General features: G+C 45.0%; 1 protein-coding gene across 2 annotated transcripts; it reads left to right on the top strand.

The window, feature by feature from the left end:
- The first annotated feature begins 2,296 nt into the window (after positions 1-2,296).
- On the top strand, positions 2,297-10,376 carry LOC120400195 (cytochrome P450 1B1). Of its 2 annotated transcripts, XM_039528604.1 has the most exons (4): positions 2,297-3,129; positions 3,943-4,938; positions 9,000-9,358; positions 10,157-10,376. In XM_039528604.1, exons 1-4 carry the CDS (start codon positions 3,110-3,112, stop codon positions 10,354-10,356), a joined length of 1,575 nt encoding a protein of 524 aa, XP_039384538.1. In that variant the 5' UTR covers positions 2,297-3,109; the 3' UTR covers positions 10,357-10,376. The 2 variants fall into 2 exon arrangements, with proteins under 2 accessions (XP_039384538.1, XP_039384537.1); XM_039528603.1 differs by lacking the exon at positions 10,157-10,376 and having other exon boundaries at positions 9,000-9,623.
- The last annotated feature ends 1,943 nt before the right edge of the window (positions 10,377-12,319 follow it).

The following is a 12,319-nucleotide window of genomic DNA, read 5'->3' as shown; positions in this document are numbered from 1 at the left end:
ATTTTTGTGGAGAAGTCCTTTGTTCAATCCCTGCTGACCACCCAGGGTGAGCAGTTATACTTACAATCTAATTTGGAGGTTCAACAGGAAAAAAAATCTTAAGGCTGCAAAGTGAGGCACTCAACAGTCAGGAAATGCCATTTAAAAGTGCTCTGAATGGCCTAGGATTCAGCTTCTTCAGGTACCTGTTTCAAGTGTCCTGTTCTGGTGGGTCAGGATGTTCTTGATCTTTGTCCCCAATGTTAAGCTCCTGGGTGCAGACAGCAAGGCGTCCTTGGTAAGTTAACCTTGGTTCTGGAAATCTTCTCCCTCTTGCAGTCCACCAGCACTGGAGTTTGGCGACCTGGGGGTTCGATGCAAAACACATACTGTCCTTTTCTTAATTCAGGGGGAGGAGGGCAGGACAGAGATATAGGACCCGTTGCCTCTTTTTGACTCGAGCATGTAGTCAAAATTTGGGGCCCTGGGGATGTTCCAGTTGGGAGAAGAAATTGGTGAAAAGGATTTCTTTGATGCAGTTTTGTTTATTTACAAAGAACATGCAAACTTCTGTGTCTCTGAATGCAGAAGGAATCAAATAGTAGGAAACCACTTCTTTGGCTCACAGCACCAAGAACACTCTTTTCAGCCTGCACCTCTGACCAAAAAAATCTCTACTCAGGTTTCTTCCAGGTCAGATACCAATCTGTCTCAGCTTCTGTGTGTTCTTCCCTCTTGCATACATCCATGCCGCTGAACATAAACATTACATAGCAAAAATTCCTGGATGTGTTCACATATTCCTTTTGTCATAGGTGAGGTTTATCTTTACAGTATGTTAACTGAAGGGTGCAGTCAGACCTATTAATCTCAGTGAGGTTTTAACTCCACCCATAACAAGATTTCACCCAGCTCATAACAGATGCATTCTTGCTGCCATTGAAATAAATGGTAAAGTGTGCATTGACTTCAGTGGAAATAGGATTAGGTCATTCATTACTCAGCTGACGGAGGTGGTAGAAGGAGAGAGATGGGTTTGACCAATGCCAACTGTTGGTAACAGTCTGCTTAAATGTTTGTAATATGAATCCAGATATAATGCTGTGAACACAATGTGCCTTTTATAACAAATTAATAAATAGTATAGCAAAATAAAAAAATCTTCTCAGATGGACAAGATGCCATGTTCTAATCTCATGAAACTCTAAATGCTACCAAGATGATATTTTCCACTCAAAGCTGCCATGCTAACAATTTGTAATCTATTTTGTTAGCCTGGGGCAAATTTTGTGCGTGAGAGTTTAAGAATATTTGAAAAGCAGTTTGAAAAGAAACGCAGAACCGCCTTTTTGTAGGTATCTCTGAGGACTTCTTGATTTAAAATGGATTACAGAAAGAATGGAATACATCCTAAATGTATTATAGTGCTTAACTCTCTCTCTCTGTCAGTATGTGTCTACAAGGAAATAATCCCTCAAATAAATCGTGGAAAGCATCCCAATAATATTGGAACATTGGAAAATATACCTCTGAAAAGATCACTATTTGTGCCTGAAAAGGGGAACAGTACATTTACTTTTGAATATTAACATGCGATAGACATGTCTGCTCTGCTAAGTGTGTAATCAGAGATTTTACTCGGTCTAATAAAACAATTAGAAATGACATGTCTTTAGGTGTCTTAACATGCTCACTCTGCAATATAGTAACATAGAGATCTGATGACTATATCATTGTACCTCTTTAACTAAAAGCCCAGTGTTATAACGATTATTGTATTGTCTCTGATATTTACATGGCAAGCATTTGTCAACCTCTTAAAACTCCCTAAACAAATAAAAACTGTAATGGGACTCAAGAAGGAACCTTAGGAAACATCTGGGCTGTTCCCTTTACTTTGCCCTATCCTGCTTCCCTTCAAGTCAATAGCAAAAACTCCCTGGGCTTCCCTGAGCAGCCAGAGGAACAGTTCGTGCTGTCCCAGAGGTAAGCGAACGAATGGAAAGACGTGCAGGCTATTTCCAGCCGAGACTCCATACCCTCCGCCAGAGAGGGGACACATCCCCGTGACCTACAGAGATTTCTGATGAGGAGCAAAACCGAACAGGAACGAACTATTCATCCTCTCACCAAGGAAATAACTCACTTCTGGGAACTAACAGCTCCCTTCAGCAGGTGGCAAAGCTATCAGCCTGGCTCCCCGTGCTACAGCCGTTTCCTTCTAATCTTGCACGCTGCCGGGCGCCTGCATTGCCCAGCTTCGCGTTATTTCCCTTTAAGCTGGTGTCAGGTACTGCGAAGAGGGAGAGCGGGGGGAGGAGATGGCTGGAGGGTTCCACCACAGGCTCACGCAATGCAAACTCCGCACGCAACTGGGAGGCGACAGGCAGAGGAGGGGGAAACTTTCCAACTTCATAAACCCTGAAGATGAAGGAGATTTTCCCTCCTGCCACAGGAGTCCGCGAGCTCACAGCCCCGCCAGCCGTTCAACTGGAACCGCTTTGCTAAACGTTCACCCAAAGGCAGGAAACCTCGAAGGCTCAGCCAGTCCCGATGGGTTGGGGCCAAAGGCAATTGACAAAGAACCGGCTCCCGTAGGGAAGAACCGGGCGGCTGCGATTTGTCAATACCAGGCAATTCGAGAAGGGCTAACTGCGGGCTGGCGGCTGCAGCTGCTGGTGGAATTGAAGCCAGGAGAGCCAGTGCCAGGACGCTGCCCAGCCGGGCTCCGGCTCAACTCAGGGGGAACTAAACTGTCCTGCAAGCCGCTCATTTTTCTCCAGCAGGTTTTGGTTGCCCCATCACCCGGGCTCTGTGCGGGGATCACACCTGGCTGATGTCTATTTAGTCTGAACGAGGCGGGCTGTTGAAGTGCGAGCTCTGAAGGGTTAACAGGCTTGGAAAGTTAGAACAACTCACGATGCGGGATCGGGTGCAATTGGCATTTGCCTGCACATGACCTGCCAAGCTGCGGGTGACAAGAACCTGGGCTTCTAATGAGTTTCCCACAGTCTGGGATCTGAACCTCACTGCTGCGCTGCGTGCTGAGTCTCCTGCTGGGGCTGCCCAATTGCACGGATCAGCTGCTGCGGGCTGCCCGGATCCTCCCACTGGAGCCCAGAAATCTCGGATGGAAGCATTTATCAGCAGGTCAGTTTTATTAGAAATTTTTTTAAAAGCTGCCTCCCCCCTTCTCCTCCCCCCATACTCAAATTAAAAGACAAAATGTGAAGCACGTTTAGATCGTTGTCTAGGAGCTCTGAGTTACCACACTGGTAACTGCTATTTGGGTGTGAATGATATTCCCGTATCACTGGGGCTGTGCCCATCTCCCTCAACCCATGCGTGCATACTGACTGTTACCAGTTCACGCCTACCGCTAATTCAAGTCAGGAACGGGGAAAGCTTGTCCTGATTTACAGAGTCTCTCACTGTTTCCTTCCAAAGACAAATAGGAGCGTTGCGCGCAGATTCCAAAGCGGTAGACGCATTTATTTTGCAGCAGGCACAGACGTGCGGTGACACTGCTGGCATCACCTGCCCGACCTGTATACGGAAGAAGCTTCTTGCAGCTTCCACGTCGCGGCAGCTCCTTACAGCGAGCGCATCCTCCTCTCTTCGCCCTCTCCTGCCGTGGGAATCCGCATGCCAGGAGGCAAACTTCCCCTCTCGGCCGGGGCGAGCGCTTCCCCAGCTCTCAAACGCCCATGGTGCTTGATTGCGGCTTTCGCTCCGCACCCAGCCGCGCGCTAGGCGCTTTCTAGGCACATCTCAGGCGCCACAGTGACATGATGAGCATCGCTCGCTGGCGTCGGTGTCAGGCCTTGTTCTGTTTACACTGGCCGCCCCTGCGAAGCCAGCACATCTGCAGCCCCCCACTGCCCCCGCCTTTTGCTGCGCGGCAGGTGCGGGCACATGAACCCTTCCTTCAGAGCCCGAGCTGATCTCTGCTTCTCCCCGCAGCATGGCCCTCCGGCGGCTGGGAGAGGCGCTCTCCAGCATCCCGCCCCTGCAGAGCGCCCTGCTGCTGCTCCTCTCCCTGCTCGCCGCCATCCACCTGGCGAAGCTCCTCCTGCGGCAGCGGCGCCTGGAGCCCCCGGGCCCTTTCCCGTGGCCCCTGATCGGCAACGCGGCTCAGCTGGGCAGCGCCCCGCACCTCACCTTCGCCCGCCTGGCCCGCACCTACGGCGACGTGTTCCAGCTGCGCCTGGGCAGCCGGCCCGTGGTGGTGCTGAACGGCGAGCGCGCCATCCGCGGGGCGCTCATCCGCCAGGGGGCCGCCTTCGCCGGCCGGCCGCGCTTCCCCTCCTTCCAGCTGGTGTCCGGGGGCCGCAGCCTGGCCTTCGGCGGCTACTCCGAGCTGTGGAAGCTGCAGCGCCGGCTGGCGCACTCCACCGTGCGGGCCTTCTCCACCGGCAGCCCGGCCCCGCGCCGCCTGCTGGAGCAGCACCTGCTGGGCGAGGCGCGGGCGCTGGTGGCGCTGCTGGTGCGGGGCAGCGCGGGCGGCGCCTTCCCGGACCCCTCGCGCAGCCTGGTGGTGGCCGTGGCCAACGTGATGAGCGCCCTGTGCTTCGGCCGCCGCTACAGCCACGGCGACGCCGAGTTCCTGCGCCTGGTGGGCCGCAACGAGCAGTTCGGCCGCACGGTGGGGGCCGGCAGCCTGGTGGACGCGCTGCCCTGGCTCCAGCGCTTCCCCAACCCGGTGCGCGCCGCCTACCGCGCCTTCCGCCAGCTCAACCGCGACTTCTACGGCTTCGTGCGCGGCAAGTTCCTGCAGCACCGCGGCAGCCTGCGCCCCGGGGCCGCCCCCCGCGACATGCTGGACGCCTTCATCCGCCTGCAGCAGGAGCAGCCCCGGCTGCCGCTCGAGCACGTGCCCGCCACCGTCACCGACATCTTCGGGGCCAGCCAGGACACCCTCTCCACGGCCCTGCAGTGGCTCGTCATCTTCCTCATCCGGTGGGTGCGCTCGGGCCGGGGCCGGGGTGCAGGGGCCGGGCCAGAAGCGCTGAGAGCCACCAGCCACCCAACGCGGCCGGGTGGGGGCAAGTGTGAAGGAGGGGGGCACGTTTTCCAGAGGGGTAGAGTTGTGCATGTAAAATAAAGCCCCTGATACGGGGACACCTGGTCACCCTCGATCCAGAGGAGTGGGGCGGCCGCCCAGCCCGGGGCTCGCCTTGTTCCCTGTCCCTAACCAACGGCCAAACCCTGCATTGCAGCATGAACCGAGCATTCCTGCTCGGCCAGGATCCGAGCCCTTCTCATCTCCCTCCAGGCCACGACCTCGACCCCTCCGAGGGAAAGGAGGGTCGAGGGGTTCAGGATAGGGGAGACCTGGGCTCAGTGCTTGGCTCTGCCATGGACCTGTTGAGTGACCTTAGCTAAATCAGTTTGTGCCTCAGTTCCCCATTAGTAAAACTGGGAGAATGCTGCATCCCTACCTCAGGGGGGTGGTGGGAGAACAAATACATCAAAAAGACTTTGAAAAGTGCTATATAAGAAATAGGTATCACTAGTAGTAATCCTAGAGCTTCTTACCTACCACAAACAGGGATATACCCAGAGTCCCTCTTAGTGCATGATCCCAGACCTAGACCCTCTTCACTACTGCTGCTACATCATCCTGACTGCCACTGTTTCTTTCCAGCAGCAGGACCCTCTCCCAGCTTTCTTGGGGAAGCCTACTGTGAGGATCTTGTCACAGCTTTATTTAATAAATAAATAAAAAAACCTCCAAGGGAAACATGGCAGTGACTTCCCCAGTTTAAGGCAAGAGCTTTCACCCAGGGTTAAAATAATTTACAAATACAGAGCCTGATTCTGATCTCTCTTGGGGGGAGGCGGAGAGAGAGATCAGAATTGGGCCAACCTGGCTCTGTTACCTTTAGGCAGGGTGTGTTTAATATCAGTTTATGAGACCTAGGTATGGCTACATCCTGCTAGTTGAAGTCAAAAGAATAAAGTTGCCCCTTGCCAGTCAGAATTTCAGCATTCTGGGAAAATATACCCCATCCGTTTCATTTAAAAAAACAAACCAGTTTTCTTCTCTCCCCTGCCATGCTTCTGAAATGTGACAGTGAGGTTGTGTCACCAATCACATAGTATGTCTATTGCTTTCCCCACTCCAGTTCCTCAAACGCAATTAGATGCAGCTGTTGGAAAGGATCTCTATATAAAAGCCAACTAAAATAAACAATGCTTCTAAACTAATAGGTCTAGCTGTACAGAACATTGTGTGTAACATAAGACAGACAAGTTGGAGTGAATCCTGCAACCAAAATCTAATGTATTAAATATGCACCATGAACAAATTGGCCTATTATTAGAGGTGAATGCTTTGATTGCCAGTGACGTGCAAGCATCAGACTGAACTCATCTGGTTATTAGCTCTTTGTTTCTAGTAGAAAGTACACATAAGATAACAATCCTGTATTTGTGGGCACTAAAGTACGTTGGTTGTTCATGATTAACTCACACGGAAGCTCTGGGAAAACTGCCAAAAACTAAAGATTTAAAAAAAAAAAAACGCAAACCCCAATGCACTCCATGGATCCAGTAAACGTTATATGAAGATACAGGCTGGCAAAAAGGGAACAAAACAAACCCAAAAGTAACAGATTTTACCAGATCAAGATCAAAGAGATGGTAGGAACAGGATAATATCTACTTAAACAAGATAAAGAGTTCACACACTGGTTTACAAACCCTCTATTATGTTATTGCTCCTATAATGTGGGTGCCTTTATTATGGTTGCATGACTAGTGAAAAACAAACAAACAGTCTCAATGCTTTAGAGCAGGTGGACCCATTGGGCAGTGTGTGCCTATAAACGCATCGTAATATTCACCTCGCTGAAAATGATTGGACTCAGCAAAAATCTTATGGTTTGAAGCTGCATTTAAATAGCAAGAAACTGGTGTTCCCTCCTTTTCATCTCCCAGCATTTCCTTAACCATTTGCACTTTCTGTGGATGTTATCTCCTTAGGCTCATTGATTTAGCTGCTGCTTAAAAGCCACACATACTTAAGGTGTTAAGAGTAAGGATATAATTACTAATGTTTAAATAACCTGTTTGGCATTCTAACTGGAGTACTTTACATTTGGACTTTGCCATGCTTGCATATATTTCACAAAGGGATCTGACCTCTCAGGCCTCATCCTCAAAAGGAAACCTTCACAACACTTTCAAAAGATGAGCCTGGGAGCTTAAATTCATAACTTTGCTAGACACTAAAAATCATGGTCTTAATAAAGACACTGGATTTATGGTTTATTACAACAATCTGTAACCCACTAATTCCCCCTTTTGTCTTATGACTACAGAGGTATTAATGGGCCACTTCACCTTGAATAGGTTTCAGAGTAGCAGCCTTGTTAGTCTGTATCCGCAAAAAGAACAGGAGTACTTGTGGCACCTTAGAGACTAACAAATTTATTTGAGCATAAGCTTTCATGGGCTACAGCCCACTTCAGCGGATGCATGGAATGGAAAATACAGTAGAAAAACACACACACACACGGAGAACATGAAACAATGGGTGTTACCATACACACGCTAACGAGACTGATCAGTTAAGGTGAGCTATTACCAGCATGAGAGAAAAAAAACTTTTTGTAGTGGTAATCAAAATGGTCCATTTGCAGCAGTTGACAAGAAGTTGTGAGGAACAGTGTGTGTGTGTATGGGGGGGGGGGTGACGGGGGGAACTAAACATGGGGAAATAGTTTTACTTTGTGTAATGACCCACCCACTCCCAGTCTTTATTCAAGCCTAATTTAATGGTGTCCATTTTGCAAATTAATTTTAATTCAGCAGTCTCTCGTTGGAGTCTGTTTTTGAAGTTTTTGTTGTTGTAATATTGCAACTCTTAGGTCTGTAATTGAGTGACCAGGGAGAACACTTCACTGCTGAGTGACCAGGGAGAACACTTCACTGCTGAATTAGAATTAATTTGCAAAATTAATTCCAATTAATTCTCTCTCACCAACAGTTAGTCCAATAAAAGATACTACCTCACCCACCTTGTCTCATGCAGACATACTGAGAGAGAGAGGGGGAGATACAGGAACATGAAAAGCCCAAACTTGATGAGTTAAAAATCAAATCTTCAAAAAATTATAGATGCAGGAAGACAATAGAGCTTTGTTGCTTTTAGAGAGGGAAGGAATGAGGGCTTAAAAAAAACAAAACCCAAAACGAGATCAGCCTATTTTTTCCTCTTTCTACAATGTTTTTGCTTGTTTGTTTATTTATTTTATAATCTCTCTCACTTGGAGATCCTTCTCCAAGTTTATATAACAAGTCTGGAATAATGTTTTGCTAGTGATCCTAAATACAATGCAGTACCATGAAAGTGTATTTTGATATTAGTCATAGTAAATATCCACAAAGATCCGAGTGCTCAGAACTTTCCTATTCTGATAAATTATCAGATTAAAATATTTTAGTTGTAAAAAAATACTACACACAGCTCTAATCCATGTGTAATATACTGTAGTCTCATGTATGTTAATTCAAACACCAATGTAAACAGATTTAGAGATTACATATAGAGCTGGTCAAGAAACAGCATTTCCATTCTGTGATAAATTCCTACTTTTGGGGCTATGGAGTGGGGGGAAGTAATTATGATTTAGAATGAAAAGCTGAAATTTAAAATTAAAAAATAATTAATTTAGTGTCATTTAAATCCATTGTTTCAACTTTTATATTGCATTAAAATATACAATACACATGAAATAATAAATGTAATATAAAATAAAATTTTAATAGCAGTCTAAATTAAACAAATTATAGTACTATTGAAACAAATCATTGACCTTTTCCCACGGAACATTTGTCATAATCAATGTTTTTAGGAAATATTTTATTTTGACAACTGTATTTGACAAAAATAGTGAAAAAATGTGAGCAGCTCTAATTAAATATGGTTCTTTCAAAAAGAAAGTCTGTTGTTTGAAAATGTCATCTATGCAAATATAATCTACATGTGTATATATATGTTTAAATCCCAACAGATATCCAAAGGTTCAGGTTAAATTGCAAGAAGAAGTGGATAGGATTGTTGGCAGAGATCGCTTGCCCTGTGCAGAAGATCAACCTCATTTGCCCTATGTTATGGCTTTCCTTTATGAATCCATGCGTTTCAGCAGCTTTGTGCCAGTCACTATTCCACATGCCACCACAGTCGACACCTCCATAATGGGCTACTTCATTCCTAAAGATACGGTCATATTCATCAATCAGTGGTCAGTGAATCATGACCCAGAAAAATGGTCCAACCCAGAGGATTTTGATCCAACAAGATTCCTGGATGAGAATGGATTCATTAACAAAGATCTTACTAGCAATGTGATGATTTTCTCATTGGGTAAACGTAGGTGCATTGGAGAGGAGTTATCCAAGATGCAGCTCTTTCTCTTTACCTCCATACTGGTACACCAGTGCAATTTTATTGCTAATCCAAATGAGGACTCTAAAATGGACTTCACCTATGGGTTGACCATTAAACCTAAGCCATTTACAGTTAATGTCACTCTTAGGGAAACTATGGATTTGCTAGATAAAGCTGTCCAAAGATTGCAAGCAGAGAAATCAGCAAATCTATGAACACTGATGTTTGAATAAAATATATAAGGATGCTCCCGCCTCTCTCTTTTTAGACTTAAAATAAACTAAATAATAAATATGCTGCACTGGTGAGCTCTTTGTAATATACCAAGTACCACAAAACACTGGGGAATGGAATTGCCCAAGCATTAAGCAGGTCCTCTTTTTTAATTAGAGGGAGAGAGAGAGCGTGCGCGAGCGGGTGTGCGTCACGGGAGCCTTATAAATATATTAAGTACTGAAATACAGGCAAAAATGTGATTTAAAAGTAAATTTGTTTTTGGGTAACAGGCAGAAGAAAACAGTTATTTTGACACCCTCCTCATTAACTGCCTGGCTGGAGTGTCCCAGCCACTGCTTGGGGGGAGGGATAGCTCAGTGGTTTGAGCATTGGCCTGCTAAACCCAGGGTTGAGAGTTCAATCCTTGAGGAGGTGATTTAGGGATCTGGGGCAAAAATCTGTCCTGGGATTGGTCCTGCTTTGAGCAGGGGGTTGGACTAGATGACCTCCTGAGGTCCCTGCCAAACCTGATATTCTATGAACCCTTTCCATGTCTCATTGCAGCTCTCTCAGCCCTAATTTGCCTTCTAAGACTCTACATCCCAAAGCGAAATCTTGTGTGGAGAAAGATGCCTAGATTGTTGGAGCCAGATTCTGCAAACACCCTATACAGGGAACTGCCGTGGGCTCATGTTGCATCCTGGGACATGCACTGGGATGTGTTTCAGTGCCTTGATGCTAAACTTTCAAATGAAGTTGGGTAAAATGCCAAGCTTGCCTTTAACATTCCAAAGTATTTAAAGTATGACTACAAAAAGACTTGTTTATGAGCACAACAGAATTTTGAAATGTATTTCATAATCTATGTGAACAAATGGAAAGTACTGAAATTCATTACGTCTCAAGCAGAAAGATTAAAAGTGGTAAGTCACCAAATGGCAGATATGATGTATAAACCATTAATTTATTCATAAGCAGAAGCAAAGGTACTGATCAAAGGAAAAATAATATATATTTTCATTAGGAAAACCTACTTAAGGATGGCCTTTTATGGTGGACTGTTTATTTTCTCAGCTAAAAGCTTATGCCTGATTCTGCCAATCTTTAGGCACATGCCAACACTTAATCACATGAGCAGTCCCATTAAAATTCACATAGGTTTGCAGGAGGACTTGTGTCTTAGAACTTTTGTGCCACTAAGATCAAACATGTGGAATAGATATAGTTATGTTCCTATAATCATTCTATTAGCTGGAGTTAAAATTATGCTTGTGATGTTCATCATGTACTATTACTGTGGTCTACTTCCAGTAAGGACATGAAACAAAATAATGGAAGTTTGGTTTACATACAATTATTGGGGCCCAATCAAGACAATTTGAACATTTTGTAGTTTGCATTATTTCACAAAACACTTACATTTCAAATAGCCTTGTGATCAGCTGTTAAGTAAAACATACATGAGAAGTATTTCAGTCTTGAACCACTCTGTAATGGTTATATAGGATAATGAACAACACTCAGAGAACCTGCTTTTTAATATATAAAAGTGCAGACCCTGCAAAGTGTTGGGCACCTCCTGTGAAAGACAAACCACCCTCTACTCTAAATGAAATCCATGGGAGTTAGGGGCACTCAGCACATTGCTTGAGGTGCATAGACTAGTGCAAAAATTAGACCCTATGGTATATAGAGGAATATGGGCCTGGTGCTATAAACATGAAATCAATGGGACTACCTGATGGAGTGAGGACTGCTCACATGAATAAAGATTTGAAGGACTGAGCCATATATTATACAGTAGGTGACAATCCTACCCCCTATTGACAGCAATGGCAAAATTCACAGTGGTGTTGGATGGAAGCAACACTAAAGGCCTGATCCTGATCACACTGAAGTACATAGGAGCTTTGCTATTAACTTCAAAGGAATCTGTATCACGGTCTTTAAAGCATTGCCCCCTAAACCTAGGTAGTAGGGACACACCCGACTCAGCTATTTCAAATCTCTGATTTTGCAGGGAATGTATGTCCATGTTTTTCAAAACTAAACATTAAAATAAAAAAAAGGGGTATCCCTCAGGTATTTTGTGGACTACATAAAATCTTTGATATCCCAGAACTTAGCCTATATCTGTGAAATGCTGTATAACATTCTTAACATATTCATACTCAGCTCTAGACTAGATCAACACATTTTTCACTTATACTTTTATATGTCCATAAAAAAGGCTGTAACCTTCAACAGAAGAGTTATTCTAATTCAAGGATCATTGTTTTCTATGTCAGTAAAAAATACCTTTTTTGTAATTTTATACTTCTCCCAAAAGCTTTAAAATATGTATCTGTCATAACACGACTGTCATTCACACAGTCAAAATTGATTTGTGTGGATGTCTATGATCAGGTGATACACAGTATAAATGCTTGTCAAATATGTGCATCATACTATCACTGTAAAATTCTTCAAGTGTATTAATATGCAGATAGAATGTATGCAGTTCTTAAACAGCTAATTTTAAGATGGATCACTGTATTACCAAAATATTAAATAAAAATTATTCTTACAATAAATCTGCTGAGTTTATACTTCTTTTTTGGGGATTTGGATAAACAAAATCATTATATATGTTGCATGCTTAACCTGGGAAAAGTCAAATGATGGTGTGCCCCTCCCTCCCCCCGAGTTAGTCAAGCCAAATAATTGCTTTGTCCCTGCTAGACGGCA

The sequence above is a fragment of the Mauremys reevesii genome, linkage group 3, assembly GCF_016161935.1.
Source record: "Mauremys reevesii isolate NIE-2019 linkage group 3, ASM1616193v1, whole genome shotgun sequence".
In the NCBI taxonomy this organism is placed as follows: Eukaryota; Metazoa; Chordata; order Testudines; family Geoemydidae; genus Mauremys; species Mauremys reevesii.
Note: the sequence above shows the minus strand (reverse complement) of the source record. Positions and strands in the feature narration are given on the sequence as shown.